At 47.1% G+C, this 27,393-nt stretch overlaps 1 protein-coding gene across 2 annotated transcripts in view; it reads right to left on the bottom strand.

The window, feature by feature from the left end:
- Positions 1-1,483: 1,483 nt before the first annotated feature.
- Positions 1,484-27,393, bottom strand: part of TMEM132B (transmembrane protein 132B) — a gene marked incomplete at both ends in the record, with an annotated part of 388,765 nt that continues 362,855 nt past the window's right edge. For both annotated transcript variants that reach the window (XM_082853297.1, XM_082853298.1), the window contains 4 exons: positions 1,484-2,632; positions 4,285-4,476; positions 6,254-6,524; positions 10,129-10,334. In XM_082853297.1, coding sequence (XP_082709423.1) covers positions 1,484-2,632; positions 4,285-4,476; positions 6,254-6,524; positions 10,129-10,334 — 1,818 coding nt within the window. The remainder of the gene's footprint in view (positions 2,633-4,284; positions 4,477-6,253; positions 6,525-10,128; positions 10,335-27,393) is intronic.

Raw genomic sequence — 27,393 nt, 5'->3', positions numbered from 1 at the left:
CTAGCGCATCTTCGTAGAACGTTGTCATGGTTTCCTAATCTGAAATTCTTGCTTTGCTGTTCTTTGAAAAACATTGTTTATTTAAAAATTATGCAGGAATCATGATTTTTTTTTTTCTCTCTTGCCACTTCGATTTCCCAATAGCTACGGTTTTTTCATCACAATTGCTTCTCAAGCTTCTGGAAGTCATTTATTTTATGAATTTGGGGGGTAAACCCATTGCTGTTCTCCATTAATGGACACCCTGTATAGGTTTTATCTCTGCCAGAGTCATGACTGAGGATAGATATATGTTTTGGGTTTGTTTGTTTGTTTTTTTTTTGGTGGTGGGTGGAAATCATTGTATGGGTAGATTTCTACATATTGCTAAGTTGAAACATCATTTCATTTACTGTTTTTAAAAAGTTTTGTTCTGGTAAGAGAAAAGTTTAATCTGAAGATACTTGCTATGCAATTTCCTTTCTCTGCATATCATTTTTAGATTTCGATTTCAGTTTGGATAACAAATGGTGTTGACCACAAAGCATTAGTATAAATACAACTATTTTGAGGACTTTTTTTTTTGTCCTCAGAAATGCACCCCAGGAAAGAGGTCCTCATGACTCCCGCAAGCAGAAGATAAAAGGAAAGGTTCACTGTTCACAACTTTTCTCCAAAGTTTTTAAGCTTCATGTAGAAAACTGCAAAGAAGACGGCCCTCTCTTACAGTATATTAATATTTTAAGTAAAATCCCATGTCCCCGTCTGATACAAGAAAGTTCAACAACAAAAAGAAAGAAAGACGGCGTGAGGCTAAGCTTCTTAGACATTGCCCCTAAGGGATGCAGTGAGGAAAACTGGAAAGACCCTGAACGCCTGCACAGACACCCAGGAAATAACAGGACGTGGCACACCACAGGGACTAAAATTCATATGTAAATCAAACAGATTTCAGAGAAAAGAATGAAATTGCTTGTCTTCGTGTTTCAAAAAGAATTGCAGAGGTCAAAGGAACCAGGTGCAGGTGCAAAGATATATAAAAATAATGAGCAGTGCTCATTACAAATATGGGCGGCTACACTCAGCAGCTCTCACGTGTGTCCAATCTCAGGCCAAGGGCAAGAAATGTCCACTGTGCTTTAAAAGGTCTAGGAGTAGAAAAATCAAACCCAAGTCTTTTCTAATTCCACGCGGCTGTTTCGCCACGAGATGATTAACAATGTCTGTGGGGTCTGGTTTATTATATTTGAACTGAGCTAGTACCAGGCAGCAGAGAAAACCGTGGTCTTAGAATTTCTCCAGGACCCCCTGGGAGCTTATCTGGGGCACATCCTGGCTTCAAACCCAGCTGCCTTTGCTCTCCCTGATGGCTGCTTCGAAAGGGATCCCGCCAGACCTCCACAAACGAAGCATTGTTAACTCATCCCCTATTGCTGGTCAGACTCGGGCTCCACCATTCAAAAAGCAGAAGGCATAAAGGTGAATACAGACATGAGAAAGGAGTTTACATCTGGTCCTGCAGCCTCTCCATGTACTCTCTGAAGCCCTGGGACGCCCCCAGCCCCATGTCTGGGCACACCCACTGGATGCCGTCATCACTGTCAAACGGGATGGAGTTGGTGTACGGACCGCCGTCCTCCGGGAGGATGGTGGTGTAGGACGTAAACTTGACCCTCTTCCTCTTTGGGCCGGACGAACTCAGAGGTTCGTTTTTCATGTCTTTCTCATAGACAAAGTCAGAAGGTCTGAGCAGCTGACTAGGGAAAGTCTTCTGGGAACCGCCATTCAGAAGGAAGTTCCTCTCCTCGGACTGCAGCCCCCTGTCGATCATGGTCGTGCACTCCTCCGACGGGAGGGTCACGTCCACCGGGTTCTCCAAAAGCTCCACGTCGTTCCCCAGCCAGACCCAGTCGTGGGAATGGGGGATGTCGCCTTGCTCGCTCACGGCGAACCTTTTGTGTCTGTATTTCCAGGCAAACGCCACACAGTTAATTAAGAAGACCAAAATGGCCAGGCAGAAGACGCAAAGCAGGGCGTACATGCCGATCTCCAAGTCGGTCAACCCCCGGGACGTCATCGTAAGGTCACTAGGATTACGGGGTTCCGGTAACTTCCCTTGAGTGGGGAAGCTTGTAAAGGCGTCTGGACCACCACTCTTGAGCAGCTTCTTGTCCTTTCCTTCCATGGGAGACTGCGGGGTTGTGCTTTGGTTGGTTCCTTCCCCGTGGCCGCCAGGGGCGCCATGTTGGAACCACTGCTGCACTGCCCTCTCCTGGCCTCCTTCACGCTCTATGCTGTTCCTCACGTGGTCTTTATATTCCCGACTGCCGCCCTCAACGTCGTTGGTGCCTCCTTGGTGCTCACCAGTATTTGCTTCAAATTTGACCTTGACGTTCCCTTTACCCACGGCAAGAACGCTCTTCCTCTTGGTCTTCTGACAGGGCTCACTGATCATCATTTCCAGTTTAATCAAGGGCCCTTGCCCTTCCCCCTCTGCAACGACAACCGGCCATTTGGACTGAAGGTTTGCCTGGACAGACACCACCATTTCATCCAATGATGAGACAGTAACCAAAAAATCCTTGGAATCGTAAATGTCTAAAGGTGTCACCGAACCGTCACTGAACAGAATCCAAGAACTCACTATTGCTTCCTAAGAAAAATGAAAGCAAAGCATTCTGTTATAATCAGGTTCCTTCAAACCTGCAAATGTAAATGCGGCTTCCTATGTAATATTATTTAAACATACGATCTGAGAAAAACTGATTGCTATGTTTTATCATCGTGAATAGCTCTCGACACTGCCTGGAAGCGGACTCGGCCCTAAGCTATAGCTATAGTTGATGGGAGGAACAAACAATACGCTTTAACAGGTGCATGAGAGTGTATATTAATTTACTGCATGCCAGACAACAGAATTTGACTTTGACCTTTCTGAAAACATTTTGAAAGATCAGACAATTTATCTGAATCATATTCAGGTGCAACTCGTCAGGCGCCTGCTCAAGAGAATATCCCTTTGAACATTCTTTATAGGAAGCCCATGCTGATTGCTGGAACATGCACTGGCTGGAAGCACTTAAGGAAGGATGCGTTACGAGACCTGCTGGCTTGAAAGGCACAGTGCCCTGGTATCTTTATCAATGACACGTCAAAGTTTAAAGATGGGGGAGAGTTTGAGAGTTGGCAATAATTGTCAACAGTGGTGATTGGGTGCCTATTGGCCATGCTTGTTCAAGTAGCTGAAATGGAATTTCTGAGTGCAGTAAGTCCCCTACATACGAAACTTCAAGTTGTGAACTTTCAAAGATGCGAACGTGCGTTCGCATGTCCGATCACGTAAACTAGTTCACGTGTCCGGCGTACGTTTTCACGTGCCTGCATCCTCTGCAAGTGGTTGTGCTTTTGTGTCCTTTGCTGCACAGGACTGTATAGAGTACAGCAGTGCTCTACCATCTCCCTCGTCCTCTCCTCCAGTCAGTAACTCTTCCTGCCTCTTCACTCGATGCCAGCCCCCGTGTGCCCGCTGTTGCACTGTACTACCGTACTTTTCAAGGTCCTGTCCTGTAACATTAAAAATGTCTTATTTTGGGCTTCCCTGGTGGCGCAGTGGTTGAGAGTCTGCCTGCCGATGCAGGGGAGGCGGGTTCGTGCTCCGGTCCGGGAGGATCCCACATGCCGCGGAGCAGCTGGGCCCGTGAGCCATGGCCGCTGAGCCTGCGCGTCTGGAGACTGTGCTCCGCAATGGGAGAGGCCACAGCAGTGAGAGGCCCGCGTACCGCAAAAAAAAAAAAAAAAAAAAAAGACTTATTTTTTGTGTTTGTTTTTTATGTATTATTTGTGTGAAAATTATTATAAGCCTATTACGGTACAGTACTATATGGCCGATTGCATTAGTTGGGTACCTAGGCTAACTTTGTTGGACTTAACGAACGCACTCTCGGAACGGAACTCGTTCATATGTAGGGGACTTACTGTATCAAAAGGCACCTGCTTTGGCAAAAGGGAAAACGTGTGAGCCTCTGGTCACGGTCTAGCAGCGGACTGTGCCTAAAACAGATAAGGCTGCTCTGAAGCAAGTCGCATATGGGCGTGTGGTGGATGGATCAGAAACACATACGAGGAAAATGTATCTAAGCTGCTGAGTACTTTCCTCAGAGACAGGACAGACTGGATAAACAGGAAGAAGCTTCAAAGTCACCAGTCCCAGCCATGAGTGCTCTCTCTACGGATCTCCTTTGCGGGATGTGACTGAGAGAGGAGTGGTCTCCACTGGCCAGGGACAAAAGGGTTCTGGAATCTTACTTGCTGTGGGGCTCGAAGCACATCCTGGGCAACTGCCGTCGAGATGATGGCTCTTTTGTCCAACCTGTGAGGCCGCAGGGAAAGAGACAAGCCGGCCACCAACTGCACGCCCAGGTCCACGATGGTGACACGGTCATCCAGGACGGTCACCGTCTTCTCAGCCAGGATGGAGTCAGAGAGAGGTGACAGGACCTGCAGGGTCAGCGAGACACCTCAGTCTCTGCCCCTCACACCAGTCAAAACTCCTTAACTGGTGTTTCCACCACCGTGTTCTCCCAGGTTTCCCGACATGAGTGCACGTATGGAAATTGTGTGTGTGAGTGTTACGCCCCTGTTCAATTATGCTCTCCAAGTGAAGGAGTTTTACAAGTATCATCTTGGTCCCTTTTCTTTACTTTGATTCACATCATGATAACAGCACTGTATTTTCAAAAAAAAAAAAAAAAACCCAAACAAACCATGATTTAATTTAAAGGCAATAACTAAACATTGCCCACCTGGGTACCAAGCACCAAAGAGTAACATCTTTCCGACAACTAATATTTAGGTGTGAAAACGGCAGAATTGTGGTAAAGCTTTAAAGGACTGGTGCTCGGCCATCTCTCCCTGCACGTATTCTTTTCAGTGGGCAGTTAGATGTCCACTACGGGCCGTTAATCACCATTGCGTGGGCTGTTGCGTCATCATCGGATAAACCAGGAAAGCAAAGTGGGAAAGAGAATCTTATTCTCCTTCTAAGAAACCACTCCGAATGCACCATCTAGCTTGCAAGTGGGGGTGACTAACAAATGGAGAGGAATATCTAGTAGGCAGAATTTCTAGACCTGTCCTGCCCAAGAGGTCCTGCTTAATCTCTCAAACCTGTGACTATGATGAGGAATCACCCTCCCGACTATGTTATAGGACATGGCACAGCTGGCCTTAGAATAGAGAGGTTCTGCTGGGTTAGCCGGGTGGGTCCCCTGTAATCACACGGGCACAGTGCTTTCCCTGGCTGGTGGAAGAAGGGAGAGTCAGAGAGATTCAAAGAGTGAGAATCTGGTGATGGAGAGGCCCCATGAGAAGGAAGGCAGGTGGCCTCTAGGAGCAGAGAATGAGCCCTGGCTGACAGTCCACAAGGAAACAGTGTCCTCGAGCCCACACTGCGAGGAACTGCATTCTGCCAGCAACCTGAGCTGGGAAGCAAATCCTTCTCCCAAGCCCGCACAGAAGCCCAGCCTGGCCCACACCCTGACCACAGCCTTGTGGTACACCTGGCTTGGTACTCCAGGCTCACCTGGACTCCCCAGCTTCAGAACTCCGAGTTGATAAATTAGTGGTGCTTTAAGTTGGGAGACTGGTGGTGACTTGTTACATAGACATAGAAGAGTAATGAAAATATAATGTTGAGTACAGCTTTGTCAAAAATTAACTTTGGCAAAACCTAAAATCTGACTTAATTAGCTCTGAGCGTTTAACAAATTAACATTTTAATTTGTTATTCAGAAACTATGCTGCAGTCTTTCTGCAGAATTACCCCGTCAACGTTGGCTAGAAAATAGTTTTACTATTACTACAATAAAATGGAGAGCGCTTTTTATTAATTTTAGTGCAATACGTTTTATCTTTTAATTTTTTGTCCACTGTTAAGGTGAAACATAGCTAAATGTTTAATCCTCAAGTTCAGGACAATAAAACTAGCTTTCACAGGTTCTACTGTCTCCTATCAGTGATACATGAAAAGTAAACTATCATATTGGGGGAAAGATTACTTAGACTGTGTGCTGAATTCAGCTTTGGTCAAAGAAATGAGATTTTTTTCTCAACACGAGATATAATTTGAGTCTAGATTGTTAGAACCGACGAACCCTCTGTTACTGCCCATGATTCTCTGACACAGGCGCACACCGCCCTGCACGACAGCATCTACCTGGACCCTTATCAATACAGACCGGGGCTGTGGGAGGCGGCGAGGGGCGGGTGCCTGTACCTGCACGGTGGTGATGCCCGGCTCCCGGCCCACCAGGGTCCTGCCGTCCTGTAGCTGAGCAATTCTCGGCTCTTCCACCTTCATGAAATCCATCACGAGGTCAGTGACGTCAAACTGCCAGTCGGGGCCCAGCATGTAGCTCAGCTGACCCGAGTCGGGTGACTCGGCCACGAACTGGGTGAGGACGCGCACGAGGGCGCGCTGATGCTGCAGAGAGCAGCCTCTCCCCTTCCTCTCCTCGTCTTCTTCGTCCTCGCTGTCTCTGGCGGGCCTGGGACACACACACGGCAGAGCAAACGTCATCGCTGCGGGGAGGTGTCTCGCGCCCCCCTCTGTCCTCATTCCCCGTGACTCTGCCCTGCTTGGTGTGAGCTGCTCACCATCGGGTCACCCGCCGTCTGCTCCTTCGTTCATTCCCCGGGCACTGTCTGGTGGTCACCGAGCGCCACGTGTACTGCCACGTGCTCGGAGCACAGAAGCCCAGCTCGGGTCCTGCCCTGCGTGCTCCCGTAAAGAGCTGACGTAAATGGGCCATGTGCCACCTGCCAGCCACACACAAGTGACCCACGTCATCTGCACAGGCCCCGAGGAACAGGGTGTTCTAGGAGCTGATCTCGCCGGTGAGGAAACCGAGGCACAGAGAGAAGGGGCAACTGGGTCACAGCCACACAACCGGTCACCTCGACGCGGAGTCCAAGCCTGGCTGCTGTCCCTCTACTGGTGTCCTCTCCCTCTTTCTAAAGATTAAAAAAAATTTTTTTTTTGCTGCACCGCACAGCTTGTGGGACCTCAGTTCCCCAACCAGGGATCGAACCCGGGCCCTCGGCAGTGAAAGCGTGGAGCCCTAACCACTGGACCACCAGAGAAGTCCCTTTCTCTCCCCTTTTATAACGGACTTCATTTCTCTTCACAACAGCCCTGAAGCATGCTCCTGTTTCTACACGAAGAAACCAAGGATCAGAGCAGTTAACACGAGGCCCAGAGAGCTCGTTATTAGCAGTTTGGGACGAGCACCACATCACTTCTGAAACCCACTTTCTTAACAACATGTCATTCCACCTCCCTGAAAGGTTAACCCTCAAGGTTAGAAAAGTAAAACTAGCTTTCACAGGCTCTACCATCTTCTATTAGTGATGTAGAAAAGGAAATTATCATACTGGGGGGAGATCGCGTAGACTGAGTTTAATTCAGACTTGACTGGTAAAAGAAATGAGATTTTTTTTTTTCTCAACCCTCTTTAAAATGGAAAAATTAATTTGAGTTTAGATTATTAGTTACAGGAAAAAAATTTCACCAGCACCTAGCAATTTGAGTTTCCCAAAGTGAGGGCTAAGTATCCTTGCTGTTAAATGAGATGATTTTAGGTGGCAGTAAAAACACTGACTGACATACAGAAAGGTTATTTCCATGTTATTTTTCAATCATCCTGATTATATCCCAGGGAACGTCTCTGTTTGGTGCCAGGCGATCTTTAAGGGCTCTCTGATACCTGCTAGTCTCTCCCAGCTCATAAAGACAAATTCAGACAAACAACTGTATCTACTCAGAATTTAATAAAAATATTTTATTTTCTTTGCATTAATTTTTACTAGTTGGCTATTTTTTGATAGTGATGTGGAGTTTCTCTTAAATAAATAGATAAAACTGAAAAAAGAACAGTAGTAAGTGTATTCTAGGTGGTACTCAAAAGTTGCAGTCTCATAAAAGTGGTGAGTGAATAAATGAAGTTTTAGAAATACCATATTCATAAAACAATTGCATTCTGTTGTGTTAAAAAAAAAACTTTAAATTTTGAGGTCATTTCAAATTCATTGAAAGTTTAAAAGATCATACAGGGAGGTCCTGTATACTGTTTACCCAGCCCCCCAGATTTAACATCTTGCATACCTGTGGTACAATACCCAGACCAGCAAATTGACGTTGGTACAAACCACAGAGCTTATTCAGATTTCGACAGGTTCATGAATACCCATTTTTGTGTGTGTATATGCAGTTCTCTGTGATTTTTATCACATGCAGCTTCATGTAACCATCACCATAACCGAGATACAGAACTGGCCCGTCACCACAGGGGTGTCCTGTGTACTGCCTTACACTTCTACACCACCTTTAACTCATGGCAACCACTAATCTTTCTCTTTCCTGTATCATCATAAATGGTACCACACTGCAGGTAACCTTTTGAAGCACTGGTAAGGATGTGGATGTGTGTGTAACTGGATGACTTAACACACTGCTGGTGGGAATGAAAAATGGAGCAGCCTCTCTGGAAAATAGTCTGGCAGCTTCCTTTAAACCTAAATATGCCCTTGGGCTTCCCTGGTGGCGCAGTGGTTGGGAGTCCGCCTGCCGATGCAGGGGACGCGGGTTCGTGCCCCGGTCCGGGAAGATCCCATATGCCGCGGAGCGGCTGGGCCCGTGAGCCATGGCCGCTGAGCCTGGGCGTCCGGAGCCTGTGCTCCGCAACGGGAGAGGCCACAACAGTGAGAGGCCCGCGTACCGCAAAAAAACCCAAAAAACAAACAAACAAAAAAAACTAAATATGCCCTTAACATACAACCCAACAATTCCCCTCTCGGGCATCTTCCCCAGAAAAATGAAAATCTACATTCATACAAAAGCTTGTATGTCAAGCTTCTGTCATAGCATCTCTATCCAAAATAGCCCCACACTAGAAAAAACACGTGTCCTTCCGTGGACGCATGATTAAGCAAACTGTGATACTCCCTACCAGGGGATACACTCAGCAAAATAAATAAATGAATTATGGAAACATGCAACGACTGGGGTGGATCTCAAGGGAATTACGCTGAATAGAAACATGTCCATTCTTAAAGGTTTCATACTGTATGGTACTATTTACCAGCTAGAGAAAACTTTCTGCTTTCAAAGGGCTCAACTGATGGGTTAGGCCCACCTGGATAATCTCCATCTTTTAAGATTAACGGATTTAGAATTTTAATTACATCTGTAAAATCCTTTCACAGCAGTCCCAGATTTGTGCTTGATTGAATAACCAGGAGATGGGACTCTTGAAGGGATGTTATCTTTAGAATTCTGTCTACTGCAGGATGTATCCTTTCACTGAATTCTTGGGATAACTCTATTCAGTAACTCTATTGTCATCTCCAATTTATAGATGAAGAAACAGGAAGAGAGGGGTTAAGTGACTTGCCCAAGGTCACACAGCTATACGTGAGAAAGCCAGGGTGAAACTCAGTGGCCTTATTCCAGAGCCCACAACTTAACCATTGTATTGTGCTTCATACAGGATGGTTGGCATTTATAAGCAGGAAACTGAGGTAAGGTAGGAAAGAGGAACAGGGAAGTAGGGAATAGAAAAAGAGCTCTTCCCTTAGGGCTTCCCTGGTGGCGCAGTGGTTGAGAGTCCGCCTGCCGATGCAGGGGACACGGGTTCGTGCCCCGGTCCAGGAAGATCCCACATACCACGGAGCGGCTGGGCCCGTGAGCCATGGCCGCTGAGCCTGCGCGTCCGGAGCCTGTGCTCCGCAACAGGAGAGGCCACAGCAGTGAGAGGCCCGCATACCACCAAAAAAAAAAAAAAGTACCATAAGAGCTCTTCCCTTAAATGCCAGGCCTTGTGCTAGGTGCTCCTTATGAGTTGCATCGTTTTACTGAATCCTAGCAACTATTCTATGAGGTAGAGATGGTTATTATCCCTATTATAATCGCCTCCTGTCAAAGTAAGTACCCAAGTCAGAGCCATCTGAACTCCGATCCCACTATTACCCACTGTGGATGCAGTTTCCCTAGGGCCTGGGTCCCTGAGGACGTTTGCCTCAGAGCGGAGCCCCAGGAACCTCAGAACCACAGTCCTCGATGAACTTCATTCCCCCACCCCCTTGGTTCCTCACCTTCGGTTGGAAGCCACTGGGATCCTCCACCCTTTGATCTGGCTGAGCTCCGTATCCGAGATGTCGACCTGCAAGGGGAGTCTGGGCGCCCAGACGGTGACCTCTAACTGGGAGGTGAAGTGCTGGTGGGTGAAGTTCACGATCGTGTCCACTTTGCTCTTCATCTCCTTCCCATTCGCAAAAATCGAATCGCAGCCGTTGGAGACCTTGGGGGAGGGGATAGAATCTCCAGATGCATCAGCAGGAAAAAGCCCGTGAGAAACTTGACAATGAAAGTTCATGACCTGCAACAGCTCTGATTTATGAGACCCAAGACAACCAGGAGAACATGACTTGAACAGAAGGTAATTTGTAGGCACTAATTAGGGACAAACGCTGATAAACAGACTCCAGGAAAACCATTTTGTATTACGAACCACTGACAAGTAAAATCATAAACATAATTTAATGGAGTTCCATAACCTTTGTTGCCTTTTGTGTGTGTGTTTCTCCCTTTACCTCACCTCCTTTATGTACTCAAACCACCGCTAATCAAACCCCACTTGCAACACATTTCACTCTTGCACCGTATCTGTAGATGCTTGAAAAGGTATCTATATGTTACTAAAACAACACTTCGGTCGAGCCATAAAGGGGATTTTTTTTTTCCCTGAAAAACCAAGAGAGCTTTGCACTAGATTAAAATCCTTGCAGGAAAATACTCATGGAATGCACTAGAAATGTGGATGTAATTATTTTTGCCCCATTACACTATAATTTTGCAGGATGGAGGTGAGGACGCAGCATTTTGTTACGGACTTCTGACTCAGCACGCGGACGCACCCTTTAGCGTGCATGCATTCGCGGGTTGGCTGTTAGACAACGTAAGCCCCCATTTCACTTCACGTCTTCCGGATAAGCAAGGAAAACGTTGGTGACTTTCTCTCCTGGACCACCAGGAGAATGAATGTCTTTTACGTATGTATCTGGGTCGGGCGGGGGAGGGAGCAAAGGTCACGTTATGTGCAGAAGACACAAAACCAACACTCAGTTCAGCACAGAACCACAAAACTGCCAGGGGTCCACAATCTCATTTTACAGATGAAGAACCTGAGGCCAGCAATGCGACGTCACTGGCTGGAGGTCACACACTACTTTGAGGGGTACCGTGTGGTGCTGGGCTGCTGTCAGGACTCCCCAGCTCACCTGGAATGCCACCAGGCAGCCCGTTTTGCAAGCCACAAACGAAGACTGCAGTACCTGCAGCCCAGGCCTCCCTTCCAAGCCCGAGGTGCACACGTCCAACTGCCCCCTCCATGTGAACAGGTGAACGGCTCAGAGCAACGTCAGCAGTGCCGAGGTCGAAACTCAAAGAACAAACCTCCATGTTGTTCGGGACAAATGATCATCACCTCCCTCCTCCCCCCAAAAAAGGGCGTGAATGTGAATTTTCTCCCACGAGAAGGAAAAGATGAGCCCGGTTCACTGTAGAGTGAAATCAAAGACTGAGGAGAAGATAACTGACGAGATGCTTAAACCCCTTCCCGCATCAGCCTCGCAGACACAGGTCCCTGGCATTGCCACCTCACAATGGCACCAACGCCTTTAGGAATCTTTAAGCATAATTAACCAAGGCCACTAATGGGACGATGGGCAGAAATCACAGTGACACTGACCTGATAACCCTGGGCCCCAAAGCAATGAGCGGCCGTGCTGGAGGGAAACTGCATCAGGCTGAGTTCATCTGGGGAGCCGCTTCCCCATCCTGTCAGAACTTAGCCTTCCACAGCCCCTTGCCCTCCAGGCGCTACTACCCTGAGCAGCAAATCTGCCCGCAGATGGCAGTGGAAAGTGGCAGCTAATGTGTTTCTCCCCCTGAAATTCCAGTGGGAGTTGAAAAAAGACAATTCAGGGGCTTCCCTGGTGGTGCAGGGGTTGAGAGTCCGCCTGCCGATGCAGGGGACACGGGTGCCCCGGTCTGGGAGGATCCCGCATGCCGCGGGGCGGCTGGGTCCGTGAGCCATGGCCGCTGAGCCTGCGCGTCCGGAGCCTGTGCTCCGCAACAGGAGAGGCCACGGCAGTGAGAGGCCCGCGTACTGCAAAAAAAAAGAAAAAAAAAAAGAAGACAATTCAATCACTTTTCGAAGCTTAAAAGAATCTACTTCGCCCGTTCCCTCTCTTTGTCTGCTTTACTTTTTAAAAGGGAGAAGAAAAACCATGAGGCGAGCAAATCCGCTGTCTTTTAGGGCATGTTGGAGGGATGCAAATCTGCATTATTGTGCCCAGGATTGTAAAGAGAGCAATCAGAACAAGATTTTCTATTAGAGCAGAAAATGGAATGGAGCGCCATGTTCTTATTTTCAATTCCTGCGATGGGGACCCAGTGCTGAGCCCGACTGCCCCTCCTTAAGTACTTAGAAAGGGGAGGAAGACCCATTCTAGAGAAGCCCCTGCCTTCCCTCCAGAGCACTGCCCCGGGAGACATTCAATAAGACCCCTAGACATCCCTGCGCTCAGTGGCTACACGCAGACCCATCTCAAGAGAACAAGGTTCCTTACTGACAAGAACTCTACAGTGGATGCAGCAGGGGGCTCCGCCCTCAGCTTCCCCTGGCTCAGGTGGGTGTCACCTATTGCTAGAACTTTCCCCATCCTACCTTCTACAGTACAGACCTCAACTGTCCTGAATTTTCAGGATTATTATGATCTATACGAGATGTATGTATGTGTGCATGTGTGTATTTCCTCTCGAAGGAATGGTTTAGTATTTGCTAATTCAGTGTTTGCAGTGACTTTATAAGATATAACTACTGCAAATAATGAGAATTAACTGCAGTAGGTATCTCTTATTGGTATAGGACCTCACTGCCTTCCCCTCTCAAAGCCTTAAGCCCCACAAATAACTCTGTGAAAATCATGATGATTTTTTAACTCTGTGAAAATCATGATGATTTTCATTTTACCTGGACCAAATCCAGTGTAGAGAAAGGGAACATCACTTCCCAGGGCTTCACCTGTGTGTAATGATGCCCGCCAGCCCCCAGGACTGCTGACGCCTGGCCCAGTGCTATCCCCCCTGCCTGTTCACATCAGTCCCCGCCAGAGACTTCCCACGGTACACGGGGCAAAGTCCAAACTCCTGATCACAGCTTACAAGACCTAAGGACCTGGTACTACCTCCTTCTCCAGGCTCCCTTTGCGCTTCCCTCCCTGCCCACCCCGCGCACACTCCCCACCAGTCCCCCATGGGTCTTCTCTCCCGTGGCTCTCCTGAGCTTATCCCCCTCCGGAGGCCTTAGCGCGATCTTCCTGTGACTGAGACCTGCCTGTCATTCAGGTCTGAGGCAGATATAACTGGTTGTCTACGGGCCACTCAATCACACACCAGCACCGCTGCCCCATCACATACACACACACACATCTTCCTCTTTTCTGTCCAGCCATATGCTCCTTGCCAGTGAGTGGCTTAGGGAAAGGCATGTGACACAGTTCTGGCCAAGGAGGCGCGAGGAGTCTGCTGGGGATTCTGGGAAGGGCCTCCTGGCTTCGAGATGCCCAGAAAGTGGTCCCTCCTTCTCCCACTGGATGCTGCCACATGGGAGGTGACAACAGGAGCTGCAATGGTGATCTCAGAGCCTTGGAGGGCTGGCCAAGGACCAGGCTGACACGGCGAGCATGGAAGGAGAGAAAGACGGAAGGAACCACATCCTCAGTGACCACCTGGATGGACCACCGGACCAGCCCACCTGGAACCACCTGACTTTTCAACTTCTTATCGTGTGTTTTTCTTTCTGTTGTTGTCAAAGCCATTTTGGTCCATGGTATTTTGTTACTTGCCACCGCAAGTGGCCTAAATGATGTAAGAACTCAGCTCAAATGTCACTTCTCAGAAGGGATTGCTTGAGTCATTTCTAATGTAAAGTTGCGCGCCGCTCACCTGGCCACTCTGCTACTCTCCTCTATCTAATTTACTGTGTGTGCTACTATGTAAACTATATTTACACTGTTTCTGTGTTACTGACAGTATGTTATACTATTCATATTGCTTACACGATGCTAGTTACACTGGATTGCTCTATCCGTGTTACATTTCATGATTTACTTTTCAATATTTATCACTCTCTGCATGCTCCTGGTTGTTTATTGTTTCCTATCTCTGTTCTCCACCTGGAAGTGATCTGCTTGAGACCACGGACCTGTCTCCTCTTATCTCCTGTGTCTCCACTTCTAGCGCAGGGATGGCCCACATAAAGTGTTCAATACATAGGTGTTCACTGTGAGTACGACACTGGTCTCCTCTGGGTCCCATTCATTCTTGTGCCCCAGGAGTAGCCTGCGTCTGGGTTAGAAGTGGGGGAAGGCGGCTTAGGCAGTGCTATGCTCTGGATATCATGAGAGGAGACAGGCTGGTAGAAGAAACCTAGTCCAAATCCTAAGGAAGTCTGAGGTCAATGAGATGAGAAATTTGGAGTCCCCGTGGCGGATTCGGCCTTCTGGCTAGGAATTGAGAGACCTGACCTGTGTCATGTCCCGCGGTGAGGGCGTGTGTGTTTTTGGAAGAGACAGCTAGACACTGCGAGGTAAAGATTAGGTCAGGTTCCCACCACTCAACCAACAGATACCTTCAGGGCTCTCTGAGCCCCCGGAGGAAGCTGGAACAGCCAATGCCGTGAATCCTAGTATAAGAAGGGCTGAGGACAGGTACGTGGAGATTGAAAATGACGGTTCGTGCCAGGTTAATCTGTGAGCATGCGCCAGGTGGCTTGTCCATGTCCTTTTAGGAAGGCTGCCTTTGGAGGCTCATTGTTTTACTGTCAAATTACACTTTCACAGTTTCAGTACTTTAGAGTAATAGAGGCAAACGGCGGTCTCCCGATGTAAACATGTTTCCTTTGGGGATCTTGTGAGAGACAGCATTCGCTTCATTTTCTATTTAGGAAAGAAGCAAGAATTGAGTCTGTGTATCAGTGCCCTCCCTCTGAGTCTGCCAGACGGCTGAGGCATCTGTGTCTGCACCGTAGGAGCTGCCCCTGCTGTACGAGGCTTCCCTCTTAATTAACCCCTCCCCGTCTTGAGAAACGTGTTAGAAAGAAAAAACCTACATCATCACGGCAATGGAAGCAGTCTCTCTCCTTGGCAACTCGGTAAGAGAAGTTAAAGAAGGGTAAATGGTGTTTGTTTAACCTGAATAAAGTGAAGGGAGCCTTCTGCAATGTTCGTAATGAAAATAAAAATGAAACAATGCCTAGTTCAATAGATAGCAGTGCATACAAATTAAACACTATGGATCCTACAATAAATTTAAATAAAATTTAAGAGAAAGGAAAAATAATCATGATATAATATTTAGTGAAAAAATGATGGAGTTAAAATTATATGGACACACTTATATAACTGAATCACTCTGCTGTACACCTGAAACTAACGCAACATCTTAAATCAACTATACTTCAATAAAATTAAAAATTTTTAGAATTATATGGACGCATTAATACTAATTTTACAAATATATGTTATGTGTGTTTGTGTATTAATGAAGAATAAAAAGATTTGAGGAATGGGGGGGAAAGCTATATAATCAAAGAGTATGTTTCTCGCAAATTCACGATAAATGCTGGATTACATATTAAGGTAGGCAAAGAGAACCTATGTAAAGAAAAAACACCTTCCAATTCAATTATCAAATCAAACATTCTGTATTTGTTACCAAGTTTAGCAAGTACATTTTCTCTGAGGAGCAGTGGGTACTCAAAAAATATTCGTTTTACCTTAAGCTTTTATATCCCCAAGAAGTACAAAGAGCACAGATAATAGCTATCATGTATTGGGTGGTTACTTGCGTCATGCATTGTTTTTAAAACTTTACATAGAATGATAGCCATTAAATCCTCCAGATATCCCATTCGTTAAGTGTTTTGTCCCTATGTCGTAGATGGGGAAAACGAGGCCCAGGAGAGACAGCTTGAGCAGAGATCACAGCTGGTGAGAGGCAGAGCAGGGATTCGCACTCAGGTCCTCTGAATCGGGGGGCAGGGGGTCCTCAAACTGTGTGTTACCCCCTCCGTACAGCCCACAGAAGGAAGACCTGATTGGGAAAGGCAAGACCTCAATACACACGTTGGGATTTTTTAAATGAAACTCATCAAGGTGTAATTTCTGTTCAATGCACCGTATCCATTTGGAGGGTACGGTTGGATGAGACCGACGGTGCATACGCCGTGAAACCACCGTCATGCTTGGACACAGAACACTCCCATCCTCCCGAAACATCCCTTGTGCCCCTTTTTGGTCCATTGCTCCCTCTGCCCTGGCCCCAGGCCACCACCGAGGTGTCAGTAAGCATGAGGTATCAATTAATTAGAGGCCAGCTTGATAGCTAGTACTCAACACCAGGCAGAAGGAGCTGGAAGCAGCAGCTCGGTGCCTCAGCCTGAGGTCCAGTAACCTGGGTCCTTGTCCAAACTCTTCCCCTCATCATGCCTGAGTAAGTCACTCTCCATCTCCGGGCTCAGATTCTGCATCCGTGAACCCATGGGTACCCGAAGTTTCCAGCTTGGACTCCCTCCCATCCTATCACTGGAGGATGGCGAGAGCAAGCTTGGAGTCCCAGTGCATTTTGACATAGCTTTTCTCTGCCACAGATCCCTCGTCTGTAAACTAAGAATAAATCATTCATTCATTCAGTAAATATTGATTTAATGTCAATGAAGACCCAGGAACTGTCCTAGGTGCTGGGGATAGAGTGACGGACAATACAGTCCCCGCCCTGATGGAACTGACTGTGGAATGGGGGAGACAGACAAACCCAACACACACCTAGATACACACGTAGTATCAGGTAGCGAGATGGGCTTAAAAGGAAAATCGAGCAAGGTAAGAAAGCAGGACAATGGCTTTAGTTAGAATGGGCAGGGAAGGCCTCCCTGGAGAGGTCACATTTGATTAGAGGCCAGAACGAAGCGAGGGAGTGAGTCACGAGCACATGCAGAAGATCAGGAAGTGCAAAGGCCCTGAGACAGGTGTGTTCTTGCCATATTCGAGGACCGAAAAGCAGGGCAAGGGAGCCCAAAAGTAGCCAGGGGGGCTGGATTGTACTCCACTCTGTAAGTATAATGAGAAGCTGCGGGGTTTGCGCCCAAGGAAGTAGCATGATTGGACGATATAACAGAATACCTCTAGCAGGAGTGGCAGAAGGGGAGCCCATGCGACAGAGACGTGAAAGAGGTTCCCATCAGGGTGGTGTGATGCAGGGAATGAGATGTGGTCAGGGTCAGGATGCCTTTGAAGGCAGCCCAGGCAGGAGCTGCTGCTGGAGTGGCTGTTGGGTGTGAGAGAAGCAGAAGCCACAGATGACTGCTAGGTTTCTGGCCCGAGCAACCAGAAAAATGGCATTGCCATCCCTGTGATAAGGGAGGCCTGCAGGAAGGCAGATGTGGGGAAGAGAGAAAGAATCCGGAGTTCCATTTCAAAAATACTAAACATGAAATGTTTATTAGACATCTGAATGAAGACGTGAGGTAAGAAGTTGGAAGCACAAGTGCAGAGTCCACGGAGAAGGGCTCAAGCTGAAGAAATAAACTTGGATTATGCCAGCAAACGCAGTATTTAAAGCCAGGAGATTGAATCATAGCCCACATTTCAGCCTTGAACCTGCTAGCACTTAGAGCTCATGGATATAAGGACCTGACAACATGGGGCCAATTTGTTAAAAAGGAAAAGCCAGGGGGACTTCCCTGGCGATCCAGAGGCTAAGACCCTGTGCTTCCAATGCAGGGAGCTCGGGTTCAATCCCTGCTCGTGGAACTGAGATCCCACATGCCACGCGCGGCGTGGCCAAAACATTTTTAAAAACTGAAAAAAAAAAAGAAGGAAAAGCCACAGAGAGAATGGTATCTCAGAGGTAAGTGGTGAAGATTCTCCGAAGACAGGGTGGGATTGATATCAAACACTGAGAGGAAGTCGAGTCAGTTGTGGGCTCAAAGCTAACCGTTGGAATTGGCCGTGAACCCTGGAGACCCTGACAAGGGGACTTCAGCGGAGAAGAGGAAAACCTCTGATGGTGTGGGTTCATGACAGAATGGGAAGTGGGGGAATGTGATACGGAAAGCTTTTGCAAGGACGCTTTCCAGCACGGGACACAGAGAAATGAGACAAGGGATGATAATTCCTGCCGTAAGCGTTAAATAAGATGAACCACAAAAATCACTTAACAGACAGCAAGTGTCTTCTGAGGGCTGATCTTCGGTCCAGCTCTTCCATGCTAAGTCGACACAAGAGTTTCCAGCGTGCACTGTACAACCCAATGGCCCCGTACTAATGCCAAACTCACCAAATACCCACTCTGAGTTCGGAGACTGAGATGAGAGAAGAAATGAGTTGCCTGTCACCTGGAGCTTCAGGCAAAAAACAATCAAAGAAAATCACCATTTCCTGGGCTTCCCTGGTGGTGCAGTGGTTGAGAGTCCGCCTGCCGATGCAGGGGACACGGGTTCGTGCCCTGGTCCGGGAAGATCCCACATGCCACGGAGTGGCTGGGCCCGTGAGCCATAGCCGCTGAGCCTGCGCGTCCGGAGCCTGTGCTCCGCAACGGGAGAGGTCACAGTGGTAGGAGGGCCGTGTACCGCAAAAAAAAAAAAAAAGGAGACATCAAGGAACATTTTCGGGACCCAAAGGTGAAGATAAGTGAGGAATTCTCTTACATATGTATGACCTTTCTCTTCAGCCCACGGCAGGGGGACAGATGGGAAGGAGGAAGGAGGGGTACACCTTTAAAGACGAAACCTGACACATACAGCATTTTACAATTTATAAAACATCATCCCACTTGACAGTCTCTCTCTCTCTCTCTTTTTTTTTTTTTTGGCCGTACCACACGGCTTGTGGGATTTTAGTTCCCTGACCAGGCATTGAACCTGGGCCCTCAGCAGTGAGACCACAGAGTCCTAACCACTGGACCGCCAGGGAGTTTCCCCCTCCACCTGACATTCTCAATTGCGTCATGTGGTAGATTTCAGCGCCACACCCAACACTGCACCCTCACCCTCTGCCTTGTGAAGTTGTGGTTCCCCCCACCAGAGGTAAAGTATGCTTTATCTCAACGATGTTGGGTTTGGGCAAACGACTCCTTTTGCCCAGCAGAATTTTAACAAAAACTTCTCCATAAAATACTGAAAACACAGGACAGGGAACTCTGCTCAATATTATGTAACAACTTAAATGGGAAAAGAATTTGAAAAAGAATAGATACATGTATATGTATAACTGAATCACTCTGCCGTACACCTGAACCCAACATAACATTGTTCATCAACTCTACTCCAATATAAAATAAAAAGTTAAAAAAAAAACATAATTAAAGGATTGGGTTTGCCCTCTTGGTGTCTGCAACCTTGATGAGGTGAACCCCAGCTGATCTGAAGACCTGTGAGCAATAAAAAAAGCTCGTGGTGGCATGTGACTAAGATACTGGGGCTGTTTGTTATGCAGGTGTAACTAACTGATACAGTCTATGGCAATGTGTCTCAAATAGTGTTTGAAGCACAACCCACATTAGAAACTACATCTTACATTAGGACCGATACACAAAAAGTATACATTAAAGGCAAAAGCCAAAGTTTCATGAAAAAATACTTAACCTCATTACTTGCAAGTCACTCTGAATTTTCTCTTCTGTTTTATCCCAGCCCATTCTATTCCACTCCACTCCACTCTGTGCCATTCCATTCCAGTCCATTCTATTCCTTCACGTTTTACAAAATGCTGGTGAGATCCCATAAAAACTGGCCCTTAATCTGAAAAAAATCCTGCACTGGAGCACTGTGGGAAAGTTATCCTTTACCCATTTTACAGATGAGGAGACTAATGCTCATTTAGGTCACCTAGCCAGTAACGGAGGCCCAGTGTCCCAAGCGGTGTACTCTGACCCAACACTGTCCTTTTCTGTTGGTCAAATAGCTGCTGCGGTAACCGCTGATCCCCTCTCTATATTCAGTTCATTCTTAGTTTTCACTTAAAAGTATTCTTAAAATGAGGGGCCTGGCTTACCCTCTGCTTGATAAAAATCACAGACAAAATCAAGTCAGCCAAGTTCCAGTTTCAGTTCAGAGAGGTAGATGGCTGAAGAGCACTTCTCTTGCCCTTACCAAGCTGCAAACTAAAAGCTTTTCTTAAATCCATCGGAGAACTGCTGATGCAGGGCTACAAACTAACCTGGAATCCGGAGACAGACACATGCCCACAGGGAGGAAGAGAAATCGAGCATTTGCTTCCCCAGGGTGGACCCTGCTGGATGTCATATAAGCTAGAAAAAAAAGAATCCAAGGGAAAAACTGTACTGACTTGCTAACGGCCCCGCAGGGGCTGGTGTGAGTGTGAAGCTTTAGAGCCTGTAAACAACGGAGCTTGTAACCCCCGGGCTTGCTGTACGAATCCCATCGGGCCCTCAAGGGAAGAGCTAGCAGCATCCCCGGGACAGCTGGCTCAGGAGGGGGACAGCAGCCACTGCGGAAACTCTACACAGTTCCATATCCTCTGTCTCCCCTATGGGGCAAAAGTCTCAGTCTTTAGGCAGAAGTGTAATAAAAACTACCATTTAGGGCACTAGGGGGATTCCGTTGTATCTAAAGTAAGCAGTTTGAGTTAAATTTAAGCTGCGTTATTAAAAAGAGGCCTGCCTGACTCTAGCAAACAGCTATGTGCTCCTAGTGACTAAGTTCCCTCATTAAAGTTTATACAATAAGAAGCTCTAGGACATAACAGCTCTCCTGTCCCCAGTGGGTCCCCAGACTATGCTTTCGCTGGTCAGAGGCATCCCCCTCTCTGAGTCATAACTGTCTACCCCTTCCCTTCGATAAGTAAACATACCAACTCCATCATCTTTTTTTTTCCCCTAGAACATTACTGAAGTGTGCGGAATAATACCGTGTGATTCTGAGCAGGTAATTTAACCTGAGTTTCTGCTCCTTCGTCTGTAATGTCAATTGGCCTTCAGCTGGCACAAATACAGCATTTGCCTATAACATACCTCTTTCTTTTCTCAATGTCCCATGCAAACAGCAGTTGGGTTCTAAAGTTAACTGAAGCAAAATTGCACCCAACCAGTATTATACAAGAAAATCCCTATTTTCACTCACCAGGCACACTGGTGATTTTTAATACATTGATTTTTAATACAAAAAATATGTAGTAACATGTATGCGTAAGATATATAGATAGATAGATAGAGATATAGATATATAGAACATATATATATATAAAGCTATAGGTAGCACGCAATTGTACAGATGGGTGGTGTATGCAAAGTACTCATTTATTTCTCTCTGCTCAGAACACTCGAGCAATTCATAGTGTGTTGGCTCTCCCTGTGTGCTTTCCCACCTACACCTTCTGTAAAAGTATCTTCCAGTTCTTCTAACATTTCATTAGTCAAGGGTTTCTTGGAGGCCTCAGTTCAGTCTTTAATGTCTTCCTGAAGGCAAGAGGTCATTGACACCACCACCACTCACTTGCTTGGCCACCGGAAGAAGGCATCACACACCTCTGGAAGATGGGGAGACTCTTCCTGTTGTGCTCAAGTGCCCCCCACCAGTTGTGCCAATATACACTGACGAATACTTTACCAGGCAGAGGAACAGAGATAACCAGATTAAAAGATGCACAGTTTCTACCCATATATGTGTATATGTATGCATGTAAGTGTAAGGACACCGCGTTATTTTGGGCCAAATGCATATAGCTGAATTCTCAAGAGTTAAACTATTCATGTGGTACAGCTCCAAGTCCTTTGGGCCCCTCATACAATCATGGACACAAATCCAGACATTAGAACTGAAACCAAGTGGCAGTGATTGGGTCTACTGACAACGGTGCATGCTGCTTACACAGTCTATAGACTATCACAAAAAATGGATATGCAAAGTCAAGCAATTCTCATGAAGATTTCTAGGAGGTAAGTCCATGGATCTTGGCTCGAGGAACCTTCTATCCACCTTTGTACCTTCATAGACTCTGACTTAATATAGTAATGCTTACTTCTCTGCCCCTCCTAGATGATAAGGCAAGCCTTTAAGGACAAGCATGTTGCCTTATTTAATTTTCTGCAGCTCAGGCTCGTGGCACAAGGCCTGGTACCTTGTAGACATACGGGAACTACGCAGAATCAATGAGAGAGGAAGTGCTCTGCTCAGGATCGTACAACCAGGAACGGGAAGTCTTGTGAGCCCCTCCCGCCTCACCCATCCATCGTGCCCATCACTACACTGAAAGCTCCACTCTAAGGAGATTCCTTAATTCACTGTCAAGTTCTGATCATGAGGCTTTGCTCTCAGGCTCCTTTATTCTTATCAATTCTTTCTTCATGCAGATCAGTCTCACCTCCCTAGTTGGACCGTGACTGGGATGTTATTTCTTCCTCTCTCTGAAGCAGTGTGCCCAGCACCCAGCCCGGAACTGACTGATCGTCCAGGCCTCCCAGCAAAGGCAGATCTCGGGGCCAGCGTGGGCAGAATGGAGACCACTGCGCTTCTTCCCTTCCTAGCTCATCCAAAACACATGCCTTCCTTAGAGAATCTTAAAGTCTTGGTGCTAAAAAGACCTCAGAGAATGCAACTCTTGCGCAGCCCAGCGAGGACGAGGATCCATGTCAAAGGCACAGAGAGGTCACAGAGAGTCTGGGGTTAACACTCAGCGATGATACGTGCTGGGCTCCCGTCAGGGCTTTGAGGACATAAAGCAAACCCAAGTGTCTCTGCCCTCGAGGAGGTCTATGTGGAAGAGACAGACTCCTGTGCAAAATACTGTCAAAAACAGTGACTGGGGGCTTCCCTGGTGGCACAGTGGTTGAGTGTCCGCCTGCCGATGCAGGGGGCACGGGTTCGTGCCCCGGTCTGGGAAGATTCCACATGCCGCGGAGCGGCTGGGCCCGTGAGCCATGGTCGCTGAGCCTGCGCTCCGCAATGGGAGAGGCCACAACTGTGAGAGGCCCGCGTACAGCAAAAAACAAAAACAAAAAAAAAAAAAACAGTGACTGGTAGAACAGTAAGGTTTGTATGGTGTTTACAAGATGGTCGGGCCTCACTGGCTCCCTCCGGCCCACCAGACTTCAACTCACCTTCGTCCGAGATGCTCAGGACAGCCCTCCACAACAGACCCACGGATAGCCGCTCCCACCCAGCCTCATCTCCCCGCTCATCGGGCAAGCATCACGGGTCAGTTCCTGCATTCTGCTTGTTGGGTCGCCTCCACGATAAACCCCCAATCAAATCACATTCAGCAAGGTGTGATTGTACCCCGACAGACGAGTGCTTCCAAAATCGTGCCCCTCATCAAAACCACGCCAGCAAATGAGGCCCAAGATGATGGTTTGTTGTAAAGTTTAGCATACGCTTATCCGGGAAATGTGTTCATTTTAGCTTTTTACCCCTCAACATTGGGAGAGTTTCAAAGCACCACGAACGCTTTTGAATTTAGGAAAAGATCCAAGCACTTCCTAGTCATCAAACGGTGGCCCCGGAGGGATTAAGAGCTGTTCATCTGGTGAGAGCCCAGCATATCGCGCTGCCCAGCCTCCTGCACCAGCTCTGACTGCAGACACTGAACCTGGTGGACAGAAGTGCTGGGAACGAGGCTCCATCGGCACAGGAGTCACAAGCTTAGGTGTTCGGGGTTTAAGCATCAATTAGTCACATTAAAAAAAGGCATTGTGGCAGGATGAGCATATTCTCAGGGGAATGAGGGGTCTGCAGGGTTTGTGTTTTCCAAACTTATCTTGAAAGTACTTCTGAAAATTTCCCTAAGAAAAGAAACTTTTCTATCAAAGAATGCTGTGAACTGAGACCTCAAGGTATAAAAACCGGCAGCTGAGAGTTTTTTTATCTCTGAGGCTCCAGGGGAAGGGAAAAAGAAAAATGCCAACGATGACCTCACCGATTTCTCCAAAATCAGAATGTAGAAAAGCGGGGGGTTGAAAGGCGCAAGCGAAGATCTGGCAGAGATGAGACTGGCTCAGCCCTGCCAAGAGAAGCCTGGGCGTCCAGACTCACACTCTCGGAGATTTCCAGAGAGACCAGCAAAGCATAGCCCAGCCAGGCTGAGCCAGTCACAGAGGAAAGGGGGAAGCTCAGCAATGCCTCAGCAGCACAGAAGTCCCTGGAATTCACCCCCTTGATCAACTTGGAGTCCTTGCCAGTGTGACGTGGGCTAATTAAAATCCTGGATATAAAAATTCCAGTCTGAACAGCTTGAGAAGTAGCCCCCATGGTGAAATTACAGCTGTTCTTACACTATGTGACTCTGCCTTGTGAAAACCTCTACCTATGTTAGCAATGAATTAAAATAATTGCATCTAATACATTGGTCTAATCCATCTTACTTAATACAACTAACTTATCTAATATATTTGTAATAGATTTCAGTTTACCCGTATAACTCACCCAGATTGTTTTCAGCAAAATTGGCTAGGGATGGTGGAACTTCCAGGGATTGACTCAACATATGGGGAGGGGGAAGGGTAAGCTGTGACAAAGTGAGACAGTGGCATGGACATATATACACTACCAAACGTAAAATAGATAGCTAGTGGGAAGCAGCCGCATAGCACAGGGAGATCAGCTCGGTGCTTTGTGACCACCTAGAGGGGTGGGATAGGGAGGGTGGGAGGGAGGGAGACGCAAGAGGGAGGAGATATGGGAACATATGTATATGCATAGCTGATTCACTTTGTTATAAAGCAGAAACTAGCACACCATTGTAAAGCAATTATACTCCAATAAAGATGTTTAAAAAAATAAAATTAAATTAAAATTACAATAAAAAAACAGACAAAAAAAACAATCAAATCCCTCCTGGCCCAGGGAGGTGACATAAATGGGGAAGGTGGGTCTGCTGTGAAGGTCAGGGAACTTGGGGATGGTGAAAAACTTGAGGGAGCACCCCAAACCCTGCGCAAAGGGGACAGCAGCTACTACCTTGAGCCCACCGCTGCCACTGCCCTGAGCCCACAGCTGCCACATGGGCTGTGTTCAGAGACCTCTGGACTTCGCGAGAGAAACGGAATTCCAGAGCTCTGGTGAAATCTACTAATGTTTGAACGTTGGCATCTAAGTATATACATTTTCAAAGTACTTTGCTCTGTCTGGGGGCAGTCCTGGGGTCTGGATTTGCCTCAAGGCCTATCATTTTATGACCTTTGGCCTAAGGACATCCTGATACAGATGACAGGATGCAAAGCAATGGCACAGAAATGTTGTTTTGGTTTTTTTCTCCCTCCAATATATCAAACTTTGAGGTCCACATCACGGCCTCATTAGCATCATGCTCTTCAATGCTTAACACAACTTTTGCTAGTTCCCCACAGACTTTACCACCAATAGGAAATATGTTCGTCTCACTTGCCAATGCAAATCACTTCTTAGCTGCTGCTCAAGGGACCTCTGCTGGAGAAGGAATCTGGGCTGTCGAAGGAAGGAGTGCTGGATTGATTAGTGATGTCTGGATTGGCACATGCCAGGAAGTGGGGTCCTATCGCAAGTTTTGTTTTTTCTATATTATTTATATCCTATTTATGAAACCAAAATGCTTTGGCCCAATATCCTTGACCAAAGTCCCTTCTGTCCCAACCCAGGCCACGGTGCAAGCACTGGTATCAGAACTGGAAAATCCTTCAAGACCCTCAGTATCAGTCTTTCACTCAAAGGGGCTGTCAAGAAAGGCACATGGAAATCCACCGTCCCTATGAGTGGGCTTCAGACACACGGACAGTCTCAGCATACGGCCACCGACTGCTCTCCCTACAAACTCTGCTCACAGGAAAAGAAGTCAGAGTGTAACCCAAATATTTATTAAGTGTCAGACACAAAGGATGTCAGGAAGCTGTGGATAAATTCATCTCTCTGAAAGTATTCCCTGGGGAGTGACACGATTGAAACCCTTGATGATGGAAACTACTCTGTTGTCCAGAACATTAAAAGATGACTATAGGGCTTCCCTGGTGGCGCAATGGTTGGGAGTCCGCCTGCCGATGCAGGGGACACGGGTTCGTGCCCCGGTCCGGGAAGATCCCACATGCCTAGGAGCGGCTGGGACCGTGAGCCATGGCCGCTGAGCCTGCGCGTCCGCCTGTGCTCCGCAACGGGAGAGGCCACAGCAGTGAGAGGCCCGCGTACAGAAAAAAAAAAAAAAAAAAAAAAAAGACTATATTAGGGCAATCGCTTCGGGCTGAGGCCTTTCATTTTAAAAAAAAGCCTGTTAAACTGAGCTTCAGAAGTGGCCAAAATGATCTGAAACATTTGCAGAGGGGCCCTTTAAGAAGGGTAAGGCAAGCTGCAGGGGGGAAGAGGAGTGGAAAGCAGTGCTTTGAAATCTGAGACCGTCTCTTTGCATTTAAACCTGAAATGTCTCCAGGCAAGAATCCAAGAGTCGTTTAGAAGGAATACACTGAGTATATACATTGAATATAAATGATCATTGCCTGCTGGAAGCCCGTCCCTCTTGAAAATGAATTAGAAGAGATATGAGCCCATTTGTTTAGTAGGTGGCTATGTAATCCAGTCCATCCAGTCCCAGAAAAATCTTATCCCGTTGTTTCTGACTGAGACAGAATCTGTATTTCCACCTGCTGCTAAAGGCAGCATTACTTTCTCAAAGTCCATCTCAGCGTAGCGATATATATCAATAAAGCATGAATGAATTGCTCATGCAAGACTCCTGCATATTCCGGGGAAAATGGGTGAGATTCTCCGAAGGCTTCTCTCATCTACGCTCACTGAGTCTCTGCTATACGAGTGAGTCTTGGCTGAAGAAGTCAGTTCTAGCTCTTTGTGGGATTTCTTCTTACGTTCACCAGTTCCTAACATCACTGAATGTCCCTCTAGACATCTGAACTGTTTCAGAGAAAAGAGGGCTCCGTTTTTATCTTTGGAAAGTAATCTTAATCTTAGGATATGTATAAAATAAGTCAGTGTACGGATAATCCCAAAGTAGGGGAGAAAGAAGCCCGCCCCTGAAATAAGCACCCTCAGTTCACAGGGCTAAGTTCCCTGTGAAATTGGGGTGCTCTCTGTAAAGCGGGGGCCGAGAGCCAAGCTTCCTGGGGTCAAACCCCAGCCCTGGCACTTAGCAACTGGGTGACCTGTATTTTGGCAACAATAATTAAATGCCCTGTGCATCACTTTTCTTAGACAGTTAACTTCTAAAGTTTATTTAAATGGGGGGCAGGGGCAATATAGGGGTGGGGGAGTGTGAGGTACAAACTACCGAGTATAAGTTCAAGGTTGTATGTACAACACGGAG

Source organism: Leucopleurus acutus, assembly GCF_964270905.1.
Source record: "Leucopleurus acutus genome assembly, chromosome: 13".
Lineage (NCBI taxonomy): Eukaryota > Metazoa > Chordata > Mammalia > Artiodactyla > Delphinidae > Leucopleurus > Leucopleurus acutus.
Note: the sequence above shows the minus strand (reverse complement) of the source record. Positions and strands in the feature narration are given on the sequence as shown.